Genomic DNA, 25,540 nt, shown 5'->3' on the forward strand with positions numbered 1-25,540 from the left:
TCCGTCATATGTAAGAACACTTCATTCAAAAGTTGAGTTCTTCCATGGTAGTGTCTAATGGTCCAATATGTCTAATTAAATGTTTTTTTTTGGTACTTAAACTCACCAGTTCCTCAAGTTTAGCTTTTATAGTAAAAATGAAATAATTCTTTTTTATCGTTCGTTTTTGGTGTCGATGCGTCATGCCTTACTAATAGTTCCGTATCTTCCTCTTTTTTGTTTCTCCTCATAGATGTTCTTCTGATGTTTGACGATGAGTTAACAGCTAGCTAAACATGATCCCAGGTTTGGGCCGATTGCCGCGGGCGCGTTTATTTGCACTTCTCCTCCTGGCGTTGGTGGAAGTAATAGCGCGTGCTCCAGGCAATCACGCTTCCTGCAGCAGCAGTGGTGGCGATGTTTATGGTACTAGTGCTAGCAATGACATTAAAAGGATACCTCCTGAACTGGTTCGCTACGAGCGTTCTATTTTTCCTCCCACACCATCGTACAGTTTTCGCTTTATCCACCCGGTTTACAATGTGTCAATACCAGAAAATAGCGTCATCAAAACGTACGCTGTTCAGCCACCAAATGAATCGCGTATGGGATTGCACGTGATGCCTGATATAGAGGTCCGATACAAGATCGTGGCAGGCGATAAGGATCGGTTTTTCAAGGCCGAAGAGCGCCTAGTTGGTGATTTCGTCTTCCTCGCAATCCGGCTGCGAACAAACAACATCGTGTTAAATCGAGAAAAAGGGGATAGTTATCGGTTGGAGGTAAAAGCGACAGGTGTGCGCCGTGAGGGTAAGAGTCGTACAACATTGGAAGCAGACACAGTAATCGATGTACGAGTTCTGGATGCGAACGATCTCAGCCCACTGTTCTATCCGACCGAATATTCGGCAGCGATTACGGAGGATACTCCACTGCACAAGAGCATTTTGCATGTAGTGGCGGAGGATGCAGATCTTGGGCTGAATGGTGAGATATACTATAGCATCCAGGATGAGACAGAACAGTTTGCAATACATCCAACGACAGGTGTGATTACGTTAACCCGTCCACTAAGATTCGCCGAACGGGCGTTACACGAGCTGACGGTAGTTGCAAATGATCGTGGCATTGGATCTACCAGTCGCAATCAAGCGAGCAAAGCACGCGTCAAAATAAAAGTTCTACAGGTAAGTCTGCCAGCTGCTATGTATATAGTGTTCACGCTACTAGCGTTAAAAACAACAAAAAAAATGAAAACGGATCAAGACGGGTAGTAGAATACAGCTCGCTTGAGCACCAAAAAATTGTATAAAATGACCAAAATATTTAAATTTAAGATCAGAAGGTTTTGGCAAGTCTAGCGGTACGAATCTCCAAACCGAACACAATAAAAGAAGTAACCCCCCTTAAATTAAAAACAAAGGTAGCGTTAACATGTTAACACCCCATCCGGACCAATCCCCCGTATGCAGGACGGGTAAATAAAGTCTCAGAAAGCCTGAAATGGCAGGCTTGGACCTCTTGAGGTTGTTGTGCCGATAAAGAAAAAGAAGAAAGCCAGAAATGGCAGGCCTAATTCTCTTGAGGTTGTTGTGACGATAAAGAAAAAGAAGACGTCAACATGTTCGGCAGAAATATTGAAGAATCGTCTATTATATTAAGTAGAATATTGAGCAATGGATATTGCTGGCAATATTGCTTTGCGACACTGCTGTTAACGGCAGTATTTGACATTGCCGAATGGAAGCATTTTTTAAGGTTCACTTCGCTAGGCTTTTCAAGTATCGTGTTTTGCGAGGCGTGCAAAGAACGTTGTTCATTTTCTTTCTTGTAAAAAGTGTAGTTTTTGAGGCTGAATAGTTGTTGAAAATAAAAAAAAATTGTTGTTTATTTTAGAGAAACAAGTCATATTTTTTGTCTTAAGATAAATTATTCTAAAATTTTCATTATCATTGTAAGATACTTAAGCAACTGCTTAACAATGCATCGAAATTAAAAAATCACAATTTTTGTCTTGTTTTTCCTGTACTTTATTGAATGAATCTAAATCGGTTCGGTTAATAATCATAATCATACATAATCAGCAGCCCTCGATGTCCCTGAACATGTATAAGTTAAATTATTATGTTTTCCACTCCCAACAGCAAGTTGAGTTAGAATAATGTTATGTGTTAAAACGTAATTTTTCGTTTTCCCATGTTTTAGGTGAACCTCTTCGCACCGGATATTTATGTTCAAGCATTACCAGATATATTGGAGAATTCCAACACAAATATTTTTGGTATTGTGCGAGTAACAGACAAGGATAAGGGTTTACATGGGCAGGTCAAGAGTCTGGACATCGTCGACGGTGATCCCGATGGACACTTCCGTATCAAACCAACTGATCGTCCAGGAGAATTCGTGATCGAGGTACACAGACTACTGGACCGCGAAACAGCGCCTTCGGGTTACAATTTAACGCTTCGTGCTATTGATCGTGGTGTACCACCGAAACAGAGCTACATCGTAACACCGGTCAGGTTGGCAGATATCAACGACAATGCGCCCGTATTTAACAGAGAAATATATGAGGTATCCGTTCCGGAAACGTCGCCTCCGAATACGCCCGTCATACGATTGAAAGTGACAGATCGTGACGAAGGAAAGAACGCGAAGGTGTTTCTTGAGATCGTTGGTGGTAATGAGGGTGGTGAGTTTCGAGTAAACCCTGAAACGGGTATGCTTTACACTGCTGTTCATCTAGATGCGGAATTGAAAGCATTTTATACGCTTACTGTGTCTGCAATCGATCAGGGAAATCCAGGCACCCGTAAACAATCATCAGCAAAGGTGAAAATCAATGTACAGGACACAAACGATAACGATCCCATCTTCGAAACAACAAACCTGACTATCTATGTTGATGAAAACGAACCGGCAGGCACGTCAGTAACGAAGGTCACTGCAAGAGATAAGGACCTTGGCGAGAATGCATATATTTCGTATAGTATAGCGAACCTGAATGATGTCCCATTTGATATAGATCATTTCTCCGGTACAGTGCGAACAGCTAAATTGCTCGACTTTGAAAGTATGCGCCGAGAGTACGTGCTTCGAGTGAGAGCATCGGACTGGGGATTACCTTACCGAAGACAGACTGAGATGCAGCTAGTAATCAAACTGCGGGATGTGAACGACAATAGACCACAGTTCGAAAAAATCGATTGTCTAGGAAGGATACCACGGTACACGCCAATCGGAACAGAGATCTTCACGTTATCAGCGCTTGACTTTGACTATGGTAGTGTGGTCACGTACCGGTTACTGTCTGGGTTTGAGGATGGTTGCTTCAACCTTGACTCAGTAACTGGCACTATTTCAGTCGGATGCGATCTTAACGATGTGGGCATGGAGCAGCGGGAGCTAAACGTTACCGCAACGGATGGGACTCACTTCGCGGACACTTCCCGCATTCAGATCAGTTTGGTGCGGAATAGGAAAAACCTGGGTGCAAATCTGAAAGCAGAAGATGGTGCTACATTTGAGTGTCGGGAAACAGGAGTAGCCCAACGGTTGACTGAAATAATGGCAGCGGCCGAACGTAACAATATGCCCGGTCGGGAAGCAGGTGTAAGTGGCGCTATGGATGATTTCGCCATGATGCCAAGTAGATACGGCGAGAACGTACATGCACCCGAGTTCGTTGATTTGCCGCTCGAGGCGAAGATTAACGAATCGGTTCCACTCGGCACAACTATCACTTGGATCAAGGCACGTGATCGGGATCTAGGGTACAATGGCAAGCTTGTATTTGGTATATCTGGAGGAGATGATGATTCCGTATTTCGACTTGATCCGGACAACGGCGAGTTGAAGATCATCGGTTATCTAGATCGTGAACGACAAGATGAGTATTTCCTAAATATCACTGTGTATGATTTAGGAAAACCACAAAAATCCATTTCTAAAATTCTTCCTATCACAATTATGGACGAAAACGATAATGTACCCAGGTTTGAGAAGTCATTGGCGAGTTTCCGTGTAACGGAAAACGCAATCAACGGTACGATTATCTTTCGCGTTAATGCAACGGATGCTGATCTCGGTCGGAATGCAAAAATAACGTATAGTCTTGTGACGGACACGAAAGATTTCCTGGTAGATTCGGAGACTGGAATACTAATCGTCATTGCTCCACTCGATCGTGAACGTCAAGAGGTGTACGAGTTAAAGCTCCGTGCTACCGATGGTGGTGGTGATCAAAACACTCCCGCTCTATACTCTGATGCACTAGTGCGCGTTACCGTAGATGACATCAATGATAATGCACCGGAATTTTCGGTGCCTGACCTTACCGTGCGCATTCGAGAAGATGTTCCACGTGGTACTTTAGTAACAGTAGTGTCCGCTGTTGATCTTGACAGCGGCATGAACAGCGAAATAGTATATACTTTCGGTGAGAATGGTGACGGTGAGGGTACGTTCCGTATTGATAAGCAATCGGGAACGATACGAACGGCACGGACGCTTGACTTCGAGGAACGGCAGGTGCACAGCTTGATCGTGAAGGCGATTGATCGCGGAACCCCGTCCTTGTCGTCAGAAACGTCGGTAATTATAGAGGTGATTGATGTAAATGAGAATAGGTTCGCACCACAGTTTGAGGATTATGTGTTGTTGGGTGCAGTTGCGGAAAACAAACCTCCCGGTGCACATGTGATGCAGGTGCTGGCAAAAGATGCTGATCTGCCTGGCCCGGATTCTCGTGTTACGTACTCTATCAAAGGCGGCGATGGACTCGGTATCTTTACAATCGATAACGAAGGTAAGTAAATTTAGTTTATGTTCGAAGAGTAAATTTAATTTTAAATGTTTTTATTATTTGTTTTTTTTTTATATTAGCTCAAACATTTGTTACCATATTACCTTTTATCTACACGTTAGGTCGACAGTCGACTAAAATGATTCAATAAGAGTTTATATTAATGGGTTTTCGTTGAAAGTTTACCGGACAATTAATAAGAAAAACATAGTTACTCCTTTTTCATTTCATTCCGTATGATATAAACATCAAGCTACCTGGTATATATATGCTGGTAGTAGATACATTTTCACCAAAATTCTATCAAAAGTTTTGTTTTATTCTCTCTAAAAGTTAAATTTTGTTAGCCGAGAAAGCTGATGAAAATAATTAAAACAATCCTAATGTATCTACGTTTTTCCGAACATTGAGACACATAAATAACGCACTTGAATCATTAAGTGCATTTTTCAGTGATAAATTTGTCTGTTTCTGTTCGTTTTTACTTTGCTCCAATGCGGAAAAAGAATCGAAACAAAAGGGTAAACCAGATTTGCAATAGCGATTGTTTCATCGCTATTATTTTCGTTCATTATTTATGGTGCAGGATCGACGTAGCATTAGACAGTCAAAACTATGAAGAGACATTCCTGAACCAAACTCTCGCTTTCATCGCCATCTCCATATCGCTCCATCGCTCGCTATCATATAATATCTGGAAAAAAGAAAAGAAGGAGCATTTATTTACTAATTTTTATTATTTATTTACTCCATAATTACGGCATTTGCCATATTATCAATATAGTGTTGAGTTAAAGGAGCATTTCATAAGATATTTTTTCCGAATTTATTACTATTCTCATTTATTTGTTGTTTTAATAGCTCATGCTATGATATTGCTAATATTTTGCCTGTTCGCGTCATTATGTTCATCAGGTATTGTTGATGCATGTTTTCCGGTGTTTAAACACGCATGACTTAGAACCTTAGTTATTTACGAAACTAGGGGTGATAAATCACTACCCGGGGGCCATAGGCGATTCATTTCTATCATGGTCCCACGCGTTTGGTGTCATGGTGAATTACTATACCCCACTTGCCCAGATATCTTCAAATGTGGAATAAATTTCCTATCGTATGCACGAATATGCGGTATTTCAAAGCCTTAACTGCCAGACTTCATCAAACTATTCGTCTTGTTTGTCAATTTTGAAGACTGGTTTTACATTACAGCCTTACCCTAGGAGTCGATTACAACACCGAGTAAGCGATTGTTTTGCTTGTTTCCGGTACAATTTATTGCTTCATTCACAAGGGCGTACATAGTGTATGTTGTAGGTCATTGCAATGAAAGTTTCGATTCGACATTTCACGCCGGTTTGTGAATCCGCATCAATCCCAACAGCTGTTCATAACTGGTGTTGACATTAATTATTGCTCATAACTTACAACGCTATAGAGATATACAAATTTGGTGGTTTAGGGTACCCTACAATTTACATATGTTTCAAACTATTGGTTGAACTACATTTATGACCATTATTTTCGCATATTGTAAATGACTAACTACAGTCAGACAAGCGTATTTTTACTGAGGTACTTTTTTTATTTCGTTCTTTTGAGATTATTCAGCAGTGTTGTATGGATGTACATTGTTGTATTGTTTTGAAAAGATGTCGGAAATGCTGCACGAATCATTCTGTCATGTGCGTGGATATCAGTATGACCTTTTTTTACTATTCCTATTTAATTTATTACTATTTAATTAATCTAGAATATGTTTCACGTTGGATGACATACATTTTATTTTGTGAACCGTGAAACAGTACCTTTCGCTAGGTATACTTCCGCTTCGGCTGGATAAAATTAAATGGCGGTCCAGATTTTCCTCCAGTCGATCCTTGCTCTCAAGTGTTTCTGGTTATAGACCAATATTTAGTTCTGAAACAATAACGCGTTCTTCATCTGCAATCGCCAGTTCTATACTTATCTTCTTTTCTATCTACGAATTATTGCTCTTTCTAATCGTTTACGATCCAAGGAATTCCAGTTTTTATTCTTGAAATAAAAAGGTAAAACATGATTCTTCTTTAGTATTTGTTTTTACACAAATTACAACAACACTTTTATCAATAGTACTATTTTTATATATAGTAACATGAGAAAAACATGACCTGCCTTTATTGAATCGATTACATCTCTATAAAATAGTCCATATTCGATATCGATTTTTAAAGGCACTCGCTTAGGTTGCAAAGGTGCTCGAATGTTGGTCCCTAATGGTTACAAATTTCAATATTTCTCACCAATACAGTCATTCTTTCTTCAAGCGTATGCATAAAATGCAAATTTTTATTGCTTGCTACTTCGTCCCGAGGCAACTACGTACGTAGTCTGAATGAATAATTTATTTTCCTTCACATTTACCACTCCGAAATTGGTCAAGGTATTGCAAGTTTGTAAAGAAAAGAAAGTTTTTGTACATGTTTCTGAATTGATGACTTTGCTTTTATTTAAGGTAGCATTTTGATTTTAGCGACTACCGCAAACAATATAGGATTAGTATTTTGATCAACATTTTAATTAAAGAAATAACAACTTATACAGCATACAAAATGTACCTGAGTAATGATTGTTATGAACGGTTAATATAATAGGGTATCAACAAAATTGCATTATTATCTTAATAATCATGGAAATCTTAAGCTTCTAAAAATTCGTAACTTTATCGCATATCAAATGCGTAACATCATCAAATACACCATTCTAATTAATGTGATGGAATTTTATGACGTTGACTGTTCTGTTTAGTGAGAGTTGTTGTTGTTCTTGATTGTTTATAGAGGTTTTGGACCTCCTAGGTCACTTTCACCTCTAATTTAGTGAGGGTTGGTATTTTAATCCCAACTAGCACCAACAGTTTATTGTTCGAACAAAAGAAAATTCCTCATACAATAATTAGCCGTACAGTACAAATTCCATTTTTCTTTTCGTTGCATAAATATTTATATTTTTTTAAGTACAAAAGTTCCAATAATACTTACAGAGGAGGAAGATGATGCCACTTTATTTATTTTACTTTAATGCAAAATAAATATAATAATAAAAAATTTAGGCGCAGAAAGTGTAGGTTTAGTTTAGTTTACCGGATTCCACCACTGATACACATGGATACAAATTGATAAAATATGCTGTAGTCGTTCGAAAACAGTTTTGTGGACTGCTAATGACTTACTAAGAAAGTGGTATCTCGAATGAAATGTTAAGAAATGATTACAAAAAAATGTCTTTCGTTATAACAAAAACATATTTTTTTATTTTGTATCCGTGTGTGCTAGTGGTTGAATCCCGTAAACTAAGCTTTTGATGCCACGATATCTTTTATCTTTTATTGCTTTATAGTGATTACTGTAATTATATTGTTGTTTATTTACTTTTTACACAATTTTTCGCCTTCGTATTCTCCTTCTAATTGGTGTAAATTTAACGGTTAGCAATGTGTTGGTTCCATTGCTAACCGTTAAATTTACACCAATGAGAAGGAGAATACGAAGGCGTAAGCTACGAGACCGTATAAAAACGGACGACAACATATTTATAGAAAAGCCTGGTTAGCCTGTGCATACTTTCCAGTTCCTTGTATTCTTCATGCTTTTGGTGGTATTGGTGGTTGTATAGATTGCACTTTTCCAAAATCTTTTGTTTTTTTTGGCTCATATATTCCCCGAGTTTTTGCCACGTTTTTAATATATGAGTGTGAGAACAATGACGAATATACCAGATGTAACAGAACAATGATTAGTTGTACAATCACTGACTTACAGTTATGTTTTTTTTTACTTAACGCAGAAATGACTAAATAGGTCGTTGACTGCTTCCGGTCGTTGCCAATGATTGGTATCACTAAAATAATTGTAACGTTACTAGGAGAACGAAATTTTAGCACAGCAATTTAAACTTGTGTTTTCCGTTCATAAGCTTTCAGTATCCGTTGCCTCAAACTACCAATAAAACAAAAGGGATGGCACCTTCATGCCATTCAAGCCAAGTTTGAGCAATAGGCCACCTGATAAAGGTAAATCAAAGCTATCTTGTTACATTTTAGGCTGCGGAGGATTATTTCTACAAATAACTTGTACAAAGCAAAACGTCGCCGTTACTTGCGACACCTGTTTTCGTTTCGGCGTTCAGCGTACGAGCGACTAGACTGGTGTTGCGTGCTTGATATTGTTACCGAAGAGTTTATTCCATGACCAACACACCTTACCGGTACGGTATTAATATAAATGTGATCGAATCAAATTACAACAACAGGTAAAAGCCCCTTAATTCTACTGCTAATACTACGGCTAACGACGTACCTTCTATCGTTCGAAGGATATCGTTTGTTGTTTTGCTTATGCTGCTGCGTGCACAGGATTCCTTTTTACTTTCCTATTGCCAGAGATATATCTCCGACGGAAATAATCGTAATTTGTTTGTGGATTGGACAAATAAGCCTGCTAGTACAATTCCACGTAGTCGGTTGACCTCGACTTGTTGTGTCGGTGTGGGCAATAAGGAGACAAAACTGAGGGTAATGTTGATGTGCATTCAGCACGAAAAGAAATAGATGTTTATTTTCTGTATTTCTGCACACCCGCTGGAAATCGTCGAATTGTTGGTCCATTGGTGGAATCGGATTGGAAGATGTGATGGCATATTTACAGTTGTTTGAGATAGAACTTATTTGTACATCTAGTAGTTTGAACATAACTTTCTAAAGAATTGAGGCATAGAATTTACTATACATTGGCTATAAGAGACGTTTGTACGTACACAAACGTACGTCAAATCAATTCTGTGTGCGGTAACAGTAATTAATTCTTTTAAATAACTTCATGGTGCTTTTTATCAGCATTCTTGAATGAAGGTAACGTGCAAAGCAATTATTTCTTATAATTGCTAATATTATTGTAACTATGGCATTTAATTAAGCTTCCTTATGAGCATATGCATATCTTTGGCGCTTGATGAACTGGCGCATATACCGAAGACAACAAGTTGTTCAATCGTTCAAGATGATGATTATGTTATTTGCAATTTATAATCAAATGTGGGTTTTTTGATGTTGAGACTGTGCAGCTTAGCTTAAAGTGAAAAAATAAATTCCGTTCACAGAATCGAATACTTCCGCTGAACATGTCAACGGCGTCTTTTTTACAAATCAATAATTTACTGAACGAGTCAATTATATGCCCGAACAAAACACATCATGTCGCTGAATATTTTAAAATAATACTCGAAAACCCTGTAAATACAATGTTGATTCAACTCGTCAAATGTAGCGTGAGGCGAGACATTTACTGCCTGATTTACAATCACACAGTGTGTGATTCGCATTACACAACTGCCTTGTTCGTAGAGACCGTTTCGTCTGATTTATGATGTGCACCGATCATTGTGATCTAGCAGTTCAGTAGAACGAATTTACCAACGTGATTTGATTGTAAACGAAGTTCATCACCGAATTGAATATGTCTATTACGCTCTATACTCTACTGAATAGTTACCAGCATTTGAGTGACAATCATTATTATTTAGCGCGCGGGACTCACCGATCAGTCCTACTCTAGGAGAGTGATTTGTGTTGCGCCCTCGGTTTGACCAAAGGCTTCAACCGACTAATGTCACAACTGGCGCAATGAAAACAAAGTAGATAATACTAGTTAAGTGATATGGTTAAATTACATATCTGAGGGTTAATCTGATTTTTGAAGTGGAGAGAAATGGTATTTCATAAAGCAAGGATACCATACACTATTTTCTTTCAAGTAGTATTATAAATATGTGTTTATATTTTTAAGTTCATATAAGGTTAGTAATTTTAAAGTAAAAACATACTATTCTGTTTGGATTTATGTTCTCTAGGTTGTTTCTTTGGAAATATGTCTATCTTAAAGTTATTGCTAGAGATCTGTAAAAACTAGTTGATTCTATAATCTGACCTATTGCAGATTGCAGAGTACACGTGCAGAAAACTTTTAAAAATATATATTTTTTTTAATCAAAGTTCTTTTTAGAATAAATTAAATTTATTCTCTTAATCACTCTTATTTCACTTAGCATTAATCGCTCGTATGTTGTGGAGGCAGTGTGATGTCGTCTAAAAATGCATTAAATAAATCATCAATAAATCAATAAACTTTTTATCCTATTCATGCATTCTAGTCACAAAATACCATAGCAAAATAGTGCCCTGAAGTTTGGGGCGAGAAAATGCAATAAAGACAGGTGCAGTTTTACGTCGGGCGAACCGCAACGCCTGTGAAAAAATACTAGTAAATACATGTTTTTTGTGATACTGTTGCAGTTTCAGCTGGCATCTTTGCAACATTAAATTATGTTATCTTTCTTGGTTTTGTATAAGACGACAAATTGTTCCTCTTGATGATATTGTGACCTGAGCATTTTTGACACTTTTTCTTTATTTTCTGCGAATGGGCAGATAATCTTCTTCTTTATAGGCACAACAACCACAAGAACCTGCCATTCCTGGCTTTCTGTGACTTAATTTTCCCGTAACTGGATAGTCAGTCCTGCGTACGGGAGATTAGTTCGGATTTTGGTACGGTTCATACGTGTGAAGATCGGCGCCGCTACCGTCATACCACCAGCGCGCTTCTATTATAACTTTTATTATCTGAAAACTAATAATAATAATAATAATAATAATAATAACTAAAATAAATGTTTACAGTAGCGTTCTTGTGCATTACATGTTTCGTGTTGGTACATCTCCTGCACGTTTTTGTATCCTATAAAATGATTCAATAATAAGTCTATATGGCCTGACTGTTCTAATGGAAACAAAAATTAATCATGAAGGTTTTTTTTTGTTGGAAAATGGCCTAGCCGACCGTAAAGATGTATGAACGATCCCATCCTGAATGAAACAAAAGTGTCTATTTACTAATAAACTTACCCATGATGTTGTGGGTATAATGTGTACGATGGTAGAATCGGTAAAATCTAAAACTTCATAGGATAAATAATTACTCAACATCTAAAATATACATCACAACAATCGTCTCTTAAATTTCATTATAAATTACCTCTCGTCTTGATGGAAACCTAAATTTCAATTAGCATTTCGTTCGTTGCGTAAGCCTACGGTAAGCTAACTTTTATTAAAATTTTGAATCACCCTGAGTTACAATTTGGAAATTTGTGCTTCTTGTCTGACACCCGGAACAACATCTTCAACAAATAACAGAGTCTGTGTTATCAACCTCACGGAAGTGACTTGAATGATAAGAAAAATGCGGATTGCGGTACAACCGGAATGAGGCGATTTTAACCAGTTCCTCTGGTTAATGCCTTCATATTTGGGTTGAAAAATTATTGCAAAGGTTTAATCTGTAATATCACGTATTACATTGGCGTCGTAATACTTTGTGTGATGTAGCATAATGACAGCTTAGCTTGGCTACGGCCTTCACTTTAAACAGTCTTCCTCTTACACATATTCACATTTTCATTTTCGGTGGCTAAGTTCGGGAGATACATCGTATTGATAGACGACACGTGTTATCGTTCGAGGCTTGACAAGGGCGCACATGCCTTGTCGTGCATATTTATCTTTGTTTAATGAAATAAGCTTCGTATGTGTCCGTGTTATCTAGCGAACGTAGTGAATGATCGCACCGTGTCTGGTTTTCCAGAACGCATTCAAACGAACGTATGAATGCTATGACCTATGCGTAAGCGTAGTGCAGCTACTTCAGTCTAATACACACCGCGACGATAACGAAATGTATGCAAATCCACCTGAGGAAGGATTATTCCCTTATGATGAAGACACTAACTCTGTTGGAAGCTTAGAGGTTGGAGAGATGGCAACACCATTAGCTCTCACCAATCCATCACACCCACTCTTAGTGGCACCATCCTGTACAAATGGCTGAACATGGGTTTTTGGACCCCATTTACAAATTTGGCGAAATATTATTCCATATACATCCGGATAAGGAAAGAAAGCTTTGTTTCACACCCGCTAGGAGATTTACACAATAAATAATATTGTTAGCTGTCCATCCGTTTAAAAAATCGCCTTTTCGCCCGATTCTGAAATTCGCCGTTGGGGATAAAATTGGTCAAAAGTGGCTAAAGTAGAATCGTGTAGTATGAAGAAACCCGTCTGGTCATAAACCACAAACGAATCGAAAATAATTGCTGAGTGAAAATTTGCTACGGTGTTGATTTAAAAACTGAAGACTTAAACAGCTGATTAAGTCTTGAAGTGACTGTGTAATGGGAATTAGCTACATGTTTTATAATCCTATTTCTAATTAATAGTGTAGAGGGAAAATGTAAAGTAGGGAAAACCCGGAATAAATTTTGAATGAATATGATCCACTTTAAAAGAGTCAATCATAACTACCATTTCATGATGGTTAGGAAGGATTCATAATGATCCTTTCTTTCTAGTTTTGGCGAAAATTTGGCGAAATATTATTCCATATACATCCGGATAAGGAAAGAAAGCTTTGTTTCACACCCGCTAGGAGATTTACACAATAAATAATATTGTTAGCTGTCCATCCGTTTAAAAAATCGCCTTTTCGCCCGATTCTGAAATTCGCCGTTGGGGATAAAATTGGTCAAAAGTGGCTAAAGTAGAATCGTGTAGTATGAAGAAACCCGTCTGGTCATAAACCACAAACGAATCGAAAATAATTGCTGAGTGAAAATTTGCTACGGTGTTGATTTAAAAACTGAAGACTTAAACAGCTGATTAAGTCTTGAAGTGACTGTGTAATGGGAATTAGCTACATGTTTTATAATCCTATTTCTAATTAATAGTGTAGAGGGAAAATGTAAAGTAGGGAAAACCCGGAATAAATTTTGAATGAATATGATCCACTTTAAAAGAGTCAATCATAACTACCATTTCATGATGGTTAGGAAGGATTCATAATGATCCTTTCTTTCTAGTTTTGTTTAGTTCTAGGTATAAAGTTAGTTTTGTTAAATCCTGTGGGTGAACAGATAACAATGATAATAATTTCGGAGTGTATTACTATTCCAGATAATTAATTTCGCTTTACGAATACATTTAGGTTTACTTACACGACAAAATTTGCGACTAGAGCAGATGTATATGACAATCAAAATATGCTCACATTCCCACAGTCACATTCATTCTTAGAGGCAACGAGCTTGAAATCCACTACAGCGTTTCCCTCATTATGCAAAAAAAACTCGTTTAAACAATGTATATTTATTGTAAAAAATTGTTAAAAAACCCAAAAATGCTCATTTAGAATAATTCAGCCTAGTAATTTGTATGCTAATTTGCTTCTATTTTCTGGCAAATATATTACAAATATTGTATACATGTAAGAATATTATGAAGTTTAAAAATAAGGGTCACTCTGTGCGAACAAGTAAGATTATTATAGAGACGTCACGAAGACGAGAGAGGTAGTGATTCGCCAACCGACAAGAAGTGAAGATCGAATAAACTAACTAAACTAAAGGGATTTTTATTATATTAATACATTACCACGGCGTTTGTCGTATTTAAAACACCGCTTTTGACTGACTTCCCAAACAATCGCTTCCTTGCCACAGATGCGCTTGTGAATAAAAGGAATAAAAGTACTAAACCTAAGATATTGAAGGAATGCTTGAAATTTCATCTAATTTCTGCATGACAAGCATAGCATCACATCATCATCCAATCTAACTGCTAAATGGGTAAACATTGTTGCATATATGTTCCCAGTATATTTGCTTACGGCATTCGCTGTTCCGCATGACAAAGTTACATTTGCATTCGGGAATGGGTTTTCTTAACATTCAAACTACTGCTGGAGCCACCATGTATTACCAACTGGAAGTAAAACCATTCGTATCTTAATGTCGTACGATACACAAGACAAGTCAATTGACCTAAGGCCATTTACATTCGAGTTCTGTACAATAAGATGCTCGATGAGCAGTAAAGTGTAAATAATATTGACTACATTGCACTCTAAATCTGCTGATGCTAGGTAAAATTTGACTGATGGTCACTGGTGTTCGCAGCAAATGATAATATCAAATGATAATGATATTCAGGCAAAAGTTAAATAAAATTTACCACATTCTACTCACTTGAGTTTGGTGGTTTGGATTTCTTTGACATTGTCTTGAAAATGTTATGTTTTCCAGCTTTAGCTGAACATGCTGTCGATCGCAAGACAGGCATAATAAGTTAATGGTCGCTGTCCACGGAAACCAAATGCCAAACACCAAATAAAGTTCCAGCGCGTTTTCATCCGTCTGTACGTGCACAAGAGAAGGATTATAAATTGTTCAGAACCAGGAAACGAAATCCGGCATCTTGCATACGGACGGAAATCTTCCAGTCAATCCATGGAAAACATCCTTACACACATTGTGGTCGACCGACTTGCTTCCGGTTTGCCAACGGGAAATCCTTTTGCTTGCTGTTTGGCCTTTGGGGAATTTGTTGGCCAAGGAAATGTGCTCAAGCATGAGAATATAGCAACGTTCGATAGTGGCTTAATTTAGTCATTGGAATGATTAAGTTAATTCACGTTCACTTTTGTGTTGTCTTGAAAAGGTTACTTCTTGTGATATATTTTTCAGTCATTTTTTATCTGAAATGTATGTTCTTTTCATATCGAGTTCTAAATACACATACCATTGCAAACGGTTGCAGATTACACCAAGATTATGCACCATAATAATCATTATAGGGTAGCTATCATAATTGATTTTGACATTAGCGTGAAATCTTTCGGTAGAAAATCACGTGTAATCGCTGGTTAGACAGAAAAAGTACGCATAATTGCTAAGATTATACAGCGTCTGAATACACGGTAAAATAATCGGTCCCTTTAGTTTGCATGTTAGAGGTACTTCACTGTATTCTATTAGTTTAAATGCAACATATTGGCAAAAGCAATGCATAAAACAGTTATATAGAACTTCAGTACCAAAACTTAGAACGATCATAGGTTTCTCCGGTCTATTTTTACTCCCGTTTTACATTTACCCTTAACAATAAATTTAACGGTTGATAGCAGTTCATGTTGTTGAGTGTTTTTTTCTGTTCTGATTTATCAAACATCGGGAGTCAAACTGATGAAAAAGTTATTATCGGGAGTATCAAATTTTTATCATCGTAAAGATTTCGAAGGAGCTTCTCATTACTATGGATCTCCCGTGCTGTTAGACTGTTTTTTTTCTTAATGATTCGTACCGAACTCACGACCCGGTAGTTTATTTGCTAGCGGCACCGGTCGCACACGACAGGACCGAGACAAAATCCCACCAAAATCGTTACCTCATAGCAAGGACTATTCCTATTCGGTAACGTGGTAAAATTAGTCGCTACCTGTCCTTGTCGTTCTAATGAAAAAAATAAGAAAACGAACCAATTGTACCGCATTTTTGGCTATTTTTTGTTCCATATCGGCAAGATGTCCAGTGAAACGTCACATTATTCACCGTACTCTCGTCATTCTACGAAACCGTCACCGACTTTTATGTATTATCATTTTCTTTGTTGTCTTGCTGGCTCAGTCGATTCTTTGCATGTCTGATCCAGCCTGGGGCTTTTCCCAGGCAATGGAAAAGTTGTCGCATGCTTGGCGTAGTGTTATAATACTAATCCATATAAATACTATTCTGGCCAGTAAAGACGATGGTTGTACGCTCATTCGTCACGCTATCCAAACGTTCCTTGTTCCGGCGGGGGATCATTGTCAACAGAATGACATTCATCTAAGAAGCGAAGTGTGTTCCGATGATAAACGTGTTCTGCTTGGCCTGATTGTTAAGGCAATCAATAACCGGCAAATAGACTCAACTATTTTAGCTAGTCAGATGGGCAAAAGCAAAAATGTAAGCGTTTGTGTCTTTTGTATTTGTATTATGTTTATATTCAACGCTTCAATTGCGGCCAATGCGTATCTCAAAATATAAAATTTCAAAATTTCAGGTGGTGTGGTATTTTTGATTTGAAGAAGCCCCATCCCGTGGACACCGGGGGAACAGCGAAGAGTACAAGGTGTCATATGAAATAGTTAGGACGTATTACAAAAAGTGCAACAAATTTTTTGCACTCTCATCGGATATGGAACCGATGGAAAGACGCAACAAAACGACCTTAAATGACAAAGGAGATGAATTTCCATCCATGCGCCGTTTTGTTTTTTCCCAGCATACATAGCATAGCATAGCATAGCAACAAGACATTTAATAAGCATTTAACAACTTCATTTGAAAGCTTTGATCACACAAAAGTGGTCGATAGGGGCGGTAGCCGTAAAGCAGACGTTTTCGCAACGACACGTCGCAAAGTTTCAGAAGTCGTTTATACAACATTCGTGAAGTTCACGTTAATTACAACATTCTTACATTGCGTTATTTTAAATAAATTATGTCAGTCTTAGCGTTTAAAACATTGTTTTTCGGTCCTGTTAGAAAGGGAAACAGATTTATATACAAATCGGAGTAATCAATTAGATATGGTGATGTACTGTAAGTTTTACTGATGTATTGCTCATTAAGGTTTCCTTTCTCACTATTTTCATTTCATTAGGAATAATTCGCACTCTTGCTTTATTGGATTTGGAAACGAAGCCGAACTACTGGTTAACAGTATGCGCACAGGACCAGGCAGTCGTTCCACTGCATTCCTGCGTACAGGTAAGTTGTACATTATCGTACTCTGGTTAAAATCCTAATTGCGTGACTATTCCCTGGTGGAAACCTTCTCTATGCCATTAAAAATTGTTTTCTGTACCAAAGATTTTAAAAATCCGTCCCTTATATACACTACTATACTACTATACCACTTTTTTCAGGTGTACATCGAGGTACAGAACGAAAACGATAATGTGCCACTCACCGAGGATGCCGTATACTATCCTTCGGTACCAGAAAGCAGTCCTCCGAACGTGAAGGTCCTACAACTAGTGGCTGAAGATCGAGACATAGATTCAATGCAGCAGATTTCTTATCGTATTACTTCCGGGAATCCGGAGGGTTACTTCGCCATCAACAGCACCAGCGGTAAGCAATTAGCTAACGAGCACACACATCTATAGGGTGTTATGTATCGATTTATGACTGTATATTTAAATTCATTCATATTTTCGCCGAAGGGTTAGGACCAAAACAGAAAGATGTTGTAAGAAAATGCTTTTTTTTAATCAATTTTATTTTCCCATGTATAGTTTAATTGACACCAGCCCCTAAGTGCATGCATATCTATAAAATACGAAGCATAAATATATAATATCTCCTGCCAGTTTTTCTGAATGCATTTTGAAGTTCTGTGCTTAGCTGCCCAGAGCTTTCCAAACAAATTGTAAATTCAATTTAATATTTCAATTGGATTGTTACATCCAAACTGGAAGAAATATCTCAAAAAATTGAGCTGTCACGAAAATTAACTGATGAAAAAGTTTTTCTTAACTCATGTTGTCTCGATGGCGCTGCGAAGTATAATTAAAAACTACGATTGCGAAAGTATGATAAATACAGGTGAAACAGGAAGCATTTCAAATACTTGAACTAGAACATGCATTCAAGAGCATTTCTATCAAGAAGCAGTTCGAGTCATGTGATGGTCGGATCGTCGATCCTCGTATCATTAATTTTGTATATTTTGTATATACTGTTCAATTCCTGTTAAACTAAAGATTCAAACAAACTATTTAATTATGTTGGTTATAATAGCAAAAGAAACAAAAGTATATCTTCGGTTACGGTTTAGCTGTAAACATATATCAAAGATAGGGTGAAAAAAGAACTAAAATTCAAAGGAAAAACTCCAACGATTCGTTGGCGTACATTGCATCGTCTTCAAAAAGGGATTACATTTCAAACTTTGATAGAAACAAATATCAGTACACCTTGCATTGCCAATCGGAAGGATAAAACGGTGCTGAAATAATTATTTGCCATTTGGCGTTTAAGATAGTTTTAAAGGTGATCCAGGTGATTAAGGTGATTAAGTTTAAGATTAAAGGTGTGTTGTCTTCTTCTAGCTACAAATGGTCTTTGCAAGGTTTTTCTCAAAATACTTGTGATTAAACCATTCTATTGCGTTTGTTTGGCATATTAAATAGATGTAACCATAGACTTAGGACAGGTTATTTTCATATCTTTGTTGGTTGTATGAAGTTATGAACCGTTTTTGTCAATTAATTTTCATAATGCATATCTTTTGTTCAGGGCTTATAACTACTACGGCTCGAAAGTTGGATCGCGAAAATCAACCGGAACACATACTAGAGGTAAGTTTAAGGACATGAACTGCATATAAGAGATAAAGTAAATTTGTGTTTAGTTTCTAAAATCGATAGCATTGAATTGCATGACTGTTAGGGAGAAGAAAACACAACAAGACGTGTCATTAATTCGATGTAATGTATTTAACAAGTTGCAATAATATAAAATTACTATCTAAAACAAGGCTATTCACTCTTCTTAATCTTGCGCGTTGTGATTGGAGTTTGTACCGGTCCTGTCGTATGGAACCTGTGCCTAATATCAGCCTAATACACTTATATTTATCACATTGAAGGATAAAAAAAACTCTTAATAAAAAATAAATAATAAAAATAAAAAAAAACCCTTTGCACATGCTTCAAAATATGCTAATTTTTTTAGTTTTCTCCGAATCTAATATACGTTACCTGTATGTTCAAACATGTGTTTACCTTACAACATACCTATAGTGCAATTTGAATTATACAATCGTTATAAAATTTAGGACTAAAATGGCTTTTCAACACACTGACACTGATTAGGTCACTTCTCTTAGATTATTTTTCAAACCCACTGTTGATGGTAAAACTCCGGCCAGGCCACGCGAAGGAATGTCCTTCAAGTCCTTAGCTTTACCGCAAACAGATAGGATTTGGATTCCTGCCTGAAAGGGGTTATTGTGCCAAATTGATAAAACTTCCCGGTATTGTTTTTGGTACGTGGGAACCCATGCCGCAAAAGTGTATCCATGGGAAACTCTAACAGTTCGAATGAGGGCAGAAGACCCGGATGAGATTTCAAGCAAATTCTAAGAGAGGCCAAGTAAAATCAAACGAAAGACGTGACGTTCTCCGTTAAAGTTCTGAATTAAATCTAACTTAATTAAATAAAATGTCGCTATTTATATACTAACAATGTTTCGATGTGTTGGTTAGAATCACGACACGACGACGAGTTTACATGAGTTGGGTAATATGCTATGCGTGGGATAAATTGATTATTTGTGCTTTGGTCCTTACCAAACAAAAAAATCCGTTTCCTGCAGTGTCGGCTTGTGGTCTCATCAGCCCTATGCTTAATGCATTTTTGTGCACGCATGTGCATCCTAGATGCCAACACCGTGTAAATAAGTTGGACTTCGTGCGCAGATCAGTGTTACTCGCTTATGTCCCTCAAAGAGTGCCGCTTACACTTGCCTCACATGTGAAGACTAACGTTTGTCTCGATCGTGCTGTGGGTCTGTTTATTTTCAGAATTTTATGATCTACGCTTATCTCTGGTTTCAAGCATCGGGCCTTTCTCAAATACTTTCTTTATTTCAGCCAGCGAAGTCGATTCTAGATAATAAGTTACAATTTGACACAAACTTAACCGTTATGTACCCAAGATGTTTGTTGTCTTTCTGTTGTTAGCTCGCACCATAGCTAATGTTAAATTTTCCTTTATATTATTTTAATTATAGGTTCTGGTTATGGACAACGGAGATCCGCAGTTATCGTCGACTACACGCGTAGTCGTGCAGGTTGAGGACGTTAACGACCATGCGCCAGAGTTTGATCAAAAAATGTACAAAGTGCAAATACCAGCGAATGCCAAAATCGATCAGCCATTGTTTCAGGTAGGTTCGGTTTCGACTTCTTTGTAATGTTTCGTAATTTTGTTAAATTGTTGTTTTACGATCCATCCCTTTACCATCCATGACAACATGTGACGCACACATACAATCACACCGAAATATTTTATATTATAAAAGGGATGCGTGTGATTGTGAACCGATTGTCGTCGATAAAGTGCATCTTTTATTCTAGGTGTTTTTTCTGCTTTCACTGTACATTAACCCACTACATATATACCACTTTCAAAGCAGTGGGAACATGAAACTCTACATCACTGGATCAATTTAACACCCCTTAATTCACATTCTCATAGCTCATTTGTTTTTTGCATGCCCTAGTTCTCTCGCTTAATCGGGACGACCTCTATCTATTAATCATTCCTGACATTCTGACACGGATGCGCATTTTCGAATCGTCTTTTTCATCCATCGATCGTAGCTTATCGATAGAGAATTCTTGTTGCAACGTTAATAAATGGTGGTATCGCTATCTGTTACCGTTAGTGGTTAAGCGTTAAGCGGTGCGAGTATTGTTATCGTAGGCACAATATATTTGGTTCTTTGTTTTTGCTTCTTCACGATTCAACAATATTTTCCCTCTTGATGCTGTTCATAACGATTTCGGAATGTGTGGGATACAGTCCACACCTCTAAAATGTGCAGAGTAAAACAGTTTCTCACTTGATAATTTACCCAGATATCTAGATCCAGATTTATCCTGATTATAGAGAATTTCCAGCACCGCGTTTCGGAGCACTTATTCAGTTTTACTGTCACTGGTGGTAGAAGATATGACGCGTCGAGTTGGATCGTAAAAATTTATCCATGGCCATATGTATACGGTGTGCACTATCCATTTCCACCGTTTACATCCAGCCAATAACAAGCTCCGGCACAAAAGCGGTTTTTTGCCATGCGAATGTGGGATTAGTTTCATGAAGCATGAATCCTTTTTGAAGAGCATAGGCAAAAAGTTTCAAAAATCCACACCTGTTATGCGGTAAAAATTGTGTACAGCTCCTGTTGTTTTCTCGAAATCAAATAATAAATTTCAAAAGATTTTTTTGGTTGTTTTTTTTTCTAATCGCTGTGCCATTACTATCACTCCTATGCTCTAAGAAAATCTTCAGAAGAGCATATTCTTCTTGTTAAATAAGCTAATTTCGTGGAATTTTTAGCACATTAGTCCGGAACAACTTCGTGTCATTTTTAGTGGTTTTATTCAATTGATATCACATTCCCATTTGTGATTTGATATTTAATTTGTTCATAGGTTTGTATGGCTGTAAGACCTCTTCCACCATTTAGTTTGAGGTAAAAGTTACCTAACGAATGCCATCGTCTGACTTGAAAACCAGCTAGACGGGAATCGTCCCTTGTCAGCTAGACGGGTATCGTTGCTTCACTCATTAAAATCTCATTTAGCAGAATATAATAACATCCGAGTCTAATGAGCGACGATCATCGCAAGAGTTCCTGTTCTAGCGGAACTCGGAACACTAGATGCACTGATCGAGGCAAATAAACAGAAGCCAATCCGTATCATGATATCTGTGGTGCTGTGCAGTGCACAGTGTGCACGCACACATCTCACTCATAACCTGTGTCATTGAAAATTCCAAGCATCCAGTTTTAGCTCGTTGCAAAAGTTTCATCATCTAATTTGTTTAGCGATAAGGTATCATACGATGCTCCGGTTTGTGTCATTTCCGATTCTGCTTGGTTCGTTCGAGTAATCGTATACATTCTTAGGTTATTCTCTGCCAGCTGTAACGCCGTTTTTGATGTGAATGAATTGTGATGTTTACGATACGGATACTTACGATACGGATACTTAGATACGGAAAAATCAGTATAACTAACCATTAGTGTAGGATAATATTTGTTGATATAATTAAAAGTAGATTTTTTGGGCTCGCGGTTCGCGATCTGCGAGATAATCTCTGGTACAACTTTCCTGGGTATTCTTTTCTTACTCCGCGGGTGTGAATACTCAGGTACTAGGAGTGCTCAATTACTTCTATTTATTGTAAGGCCGGTAGCTAGGAATAATTTGTCCTAGAGTCTTGGTTATCTAAGATAGCGAAAGATTCTGTAAATAATACCTTATGCTATAATATTGAAATTTGTTAATTATATTAGTTGTAAAAAAAGTCTCAAAAACAGCATTGAATTATAATTTTTAATCAGAGCAAAAATATAACACACGTTGTATGATTTCAGTGTTTTCGTGAAAAAGGCCCTGACGAAATGCCAATTACATGAATATGTAAAATTGTTAATACATGTGTTCTTCCGTTCAAAATTTAAATGCAAAATACTTCACTGGTGTATACTTCCATGTATCAGTGATGAATAATTCAATCAACTTCAGGTAATTAATTCCTTTACCACAAAAGCCCACTCATTAACGTTACCTACGAAGGCATGCTCGACACGCATTAAGTAATGAGCTAAATAAAACGATGTGTAACAAACAAACGACACAAGAAAAAATGGGGAAACACGGGATAAACATCCGTTCCTACACAGCAAATGATTTATCGTTTGATGTTATTGATGTTCCTCCACTCGGAAAAATTTGCTTGTTTTCTTCGTCCATTTTCCATCCAATACGGTGCTTCTATTTTCGCATACACTATCTCCGTGTTGACATTTTTATTCATTTTCCGTCCGGTTTTTACTGTCGATGAAGGCCTAGTTTAGCCTCTATCACACCGATAATAACGTTGCCATTTCAACAAAGTGTGAAGAAGATTAAATGATCGAGAAGGGGCCGTACGAATAGAACTCCTTTGGTTTGATTAATTGGATGATAAATTGCAGCATCTTTCCTCATGGACTACATCCGTTGAATTTGAATTAGAAGCAAGGAAAAAACTTTTCAAACCAGACTACAAAAAACACAATAATCTACCTCATAATTTAGCTGGGACGTATGGTTTTAATCACTCGGATCATGTTGTTCCTATTTCATTTTTATTTGTTTATAAGATCTACTAGGCGCCTCCATTATGCATAATCAAATCGAAGATTGATGCGTTCGGGTATGGGTTGTGCATCTCGTGATGATTGTAATTATGATAAGAAAAGTTATTTTCCGGATCGCCGCATTGTGAGACTTCTGAGGATTGATACCACACTCATACTCACACTGTTAAACTGTTTTTTTGCAAAATCTAGCAAAACAATCTAGCAAAAGCAACGCACGCTCGTACTAAACATCAATAATGCATGTTTAACGGTACTTTCGCAGCTTCCAAAATCTGTTCGCTCTTTAAAAGCGGTGAAGCATAATGTTATCATAAATCCAAACAAATTAAATAAACGCTTGGATCTTTTCTTCTTTCCTGCCATCTCTTGGCAAAACTTTTTGCCGTGTCCGTAGCGTACTCTGATTACTTGACGTTTCTGCACCCGCGAGTTATTCCAGAGTTGTTTCTAGGTGCGGTGGCCTTTTTTTGTTTTACCGTCTGAGCTGTGTGTATTCCTCTGCTCATGCCCGTGTTCTATGCTGCTGCTACATTGCTCGGTATACACAGTTCTTTCGTTCGGTCACTTGTCTACTTTCTTCGTCGAACCAGCCAGATCTGGTGTTGCTCCGATGTGGTGGGGTAGTGGCATTGATACATTTGATAATATTCATTTTTATAGCGTTCCACCTTTCGCTTGTAGTTGTGTGTTCATTTTCTGACAGTAGATCGTCACCTTTGACGGTTGCGAATGCCTGTTACACCCTGTTAGATTCGCCACTGACGGCAGGGTACTTGAGGCAGGGTGACTGGCCTATGCGCAAACCTCCAAGTACCTCTGTGGGCCCTCGTTACAGCATAGTATATCGTGCCCCCCACGTAAAGGTAGCCCAGAGACACGAATTGCCCGAATTACGTAAAGGTAGCCCAGAGACCCGGGAGAAAGGTTTTGCATCCACCCAAGGGGTAGCCTGTGTACCCAAGTTTGGATACGCGATGACACATGTTATTACTCTACACAGCGAGAATGGGACGCAATGGCAGCTGAGTAGGAGAGCCTGTAGAACCTTCAAGAGGCTTCGGATCCTACCCCATTACCAAAACCAGAAATATATTTCGAATATAATATAGAAATGTATTCCCTCGTTATGAACAGCATTCGTTGGAGTAAATATTTTCTTTATTTCTTACGGTTTATTAAAAGTTTATTAAAATGGCAATGATAAATCTGCCGATTACAATATGCTTTATCTCTCACTCAAGTTGCCAACCTTCAGCATTTTCCCCAATTTTTCGGTGTACACTGGTTGTTAATTACGAAATGGTGCTAAATTATGCAAAATGGCTACACAAGCGTATGTAGGTTTGTTACATTCTCCGTGGACAATATTTGTTTCTGCTGCTGCTGCTATGTTGCTGATTGCCTGCTTTGTATGTTCTTTGGTTATAGAAATTCATTGCAACGAAGTTAATATAACAAAGTAGGCGAGGGAAAGGTTTTGCAGTTTTGCATAATATATAAGTATCCCCTGACCGAAAAATCGTTTGTAAGCGTATAGTAATATATTCCCATTTATTGGTCCGGAAATGGTAAGTGAATGTTATTCTTGAGACCAAACCAAAAGTTTTACACGTAAACAATTACGACGGGTTGTATACATAGTCAAAAATATCAGCCCTACGCTTCGCTCAACGTTTGCCCTACTAAGAAACATGGAACATCATGTAGAATCCTTGCTTTTATTCCATTATTCAATCCTAAATTATGCGTTATAAATTCTTGATTTATTTAATACTTTTGTTTGCTTAAGCTGTCTAGCAAAATGTTGTGATTAGTGAAATTGATTTATTTATAAATATCAGTTTCGTTAATAAGCTTTCGTGCGCTGCCGATTATATACCACCTACTCGATTTAC

General features: G+C 37.6%; 1 protein-coding gene across 1 annotated transcript in view; it reads left to right on the forward strand.

Annotated features, from left to right (window-relative positions):
- Positions 1-275: 275 nt before the first annotated feature.
- The window catches only part of LOC128719567 (fat-like cadherin-related tumor suppressor homolog), a 55,897-nt gene continuing 30,632 nt past the window's right edge, over positions 276-25,540 (forward strand). Inside the window, exons 1-6 of the mRNA XM_053813193.1 lie at positions 276-1,166; positions 2,185-4,786; positions 17,361-17,467; positions 17,626-17,833; positions 19,001-19,062; positions 20,499-20,654. Of these exons, the coding sequence (XP_053669168.1) occupies positions 276-1,166; positions 2,185-4,786; positions 17,361-17,467; positions 17,626-17,833; positions 19,001-19,062; positions 20,499-20,654 (4,026 nt within the window). The remainder of the gene's footprint in view (positions 1,167-2,184; positions 4,787-17,360; positions 17,468-17,625; positions 17,834-19,000; positions 19,063-20,498; positions 20,655-25,540) is intronic.

This window comes from Anopheles marshallii, chromosome 2 (genome assembly GCF_943734725.1).
Source record: "Anopheles marshallii chromosome 2, idAnoMarsDA_429_01, whole genome shotgun sequence".
Taxonomy (NCBI): Eukaryota; Metazoa; Arthropoda; class Insecta; order Diptera; family Culicidae; genus Anopheles; species Anopheles marshallii.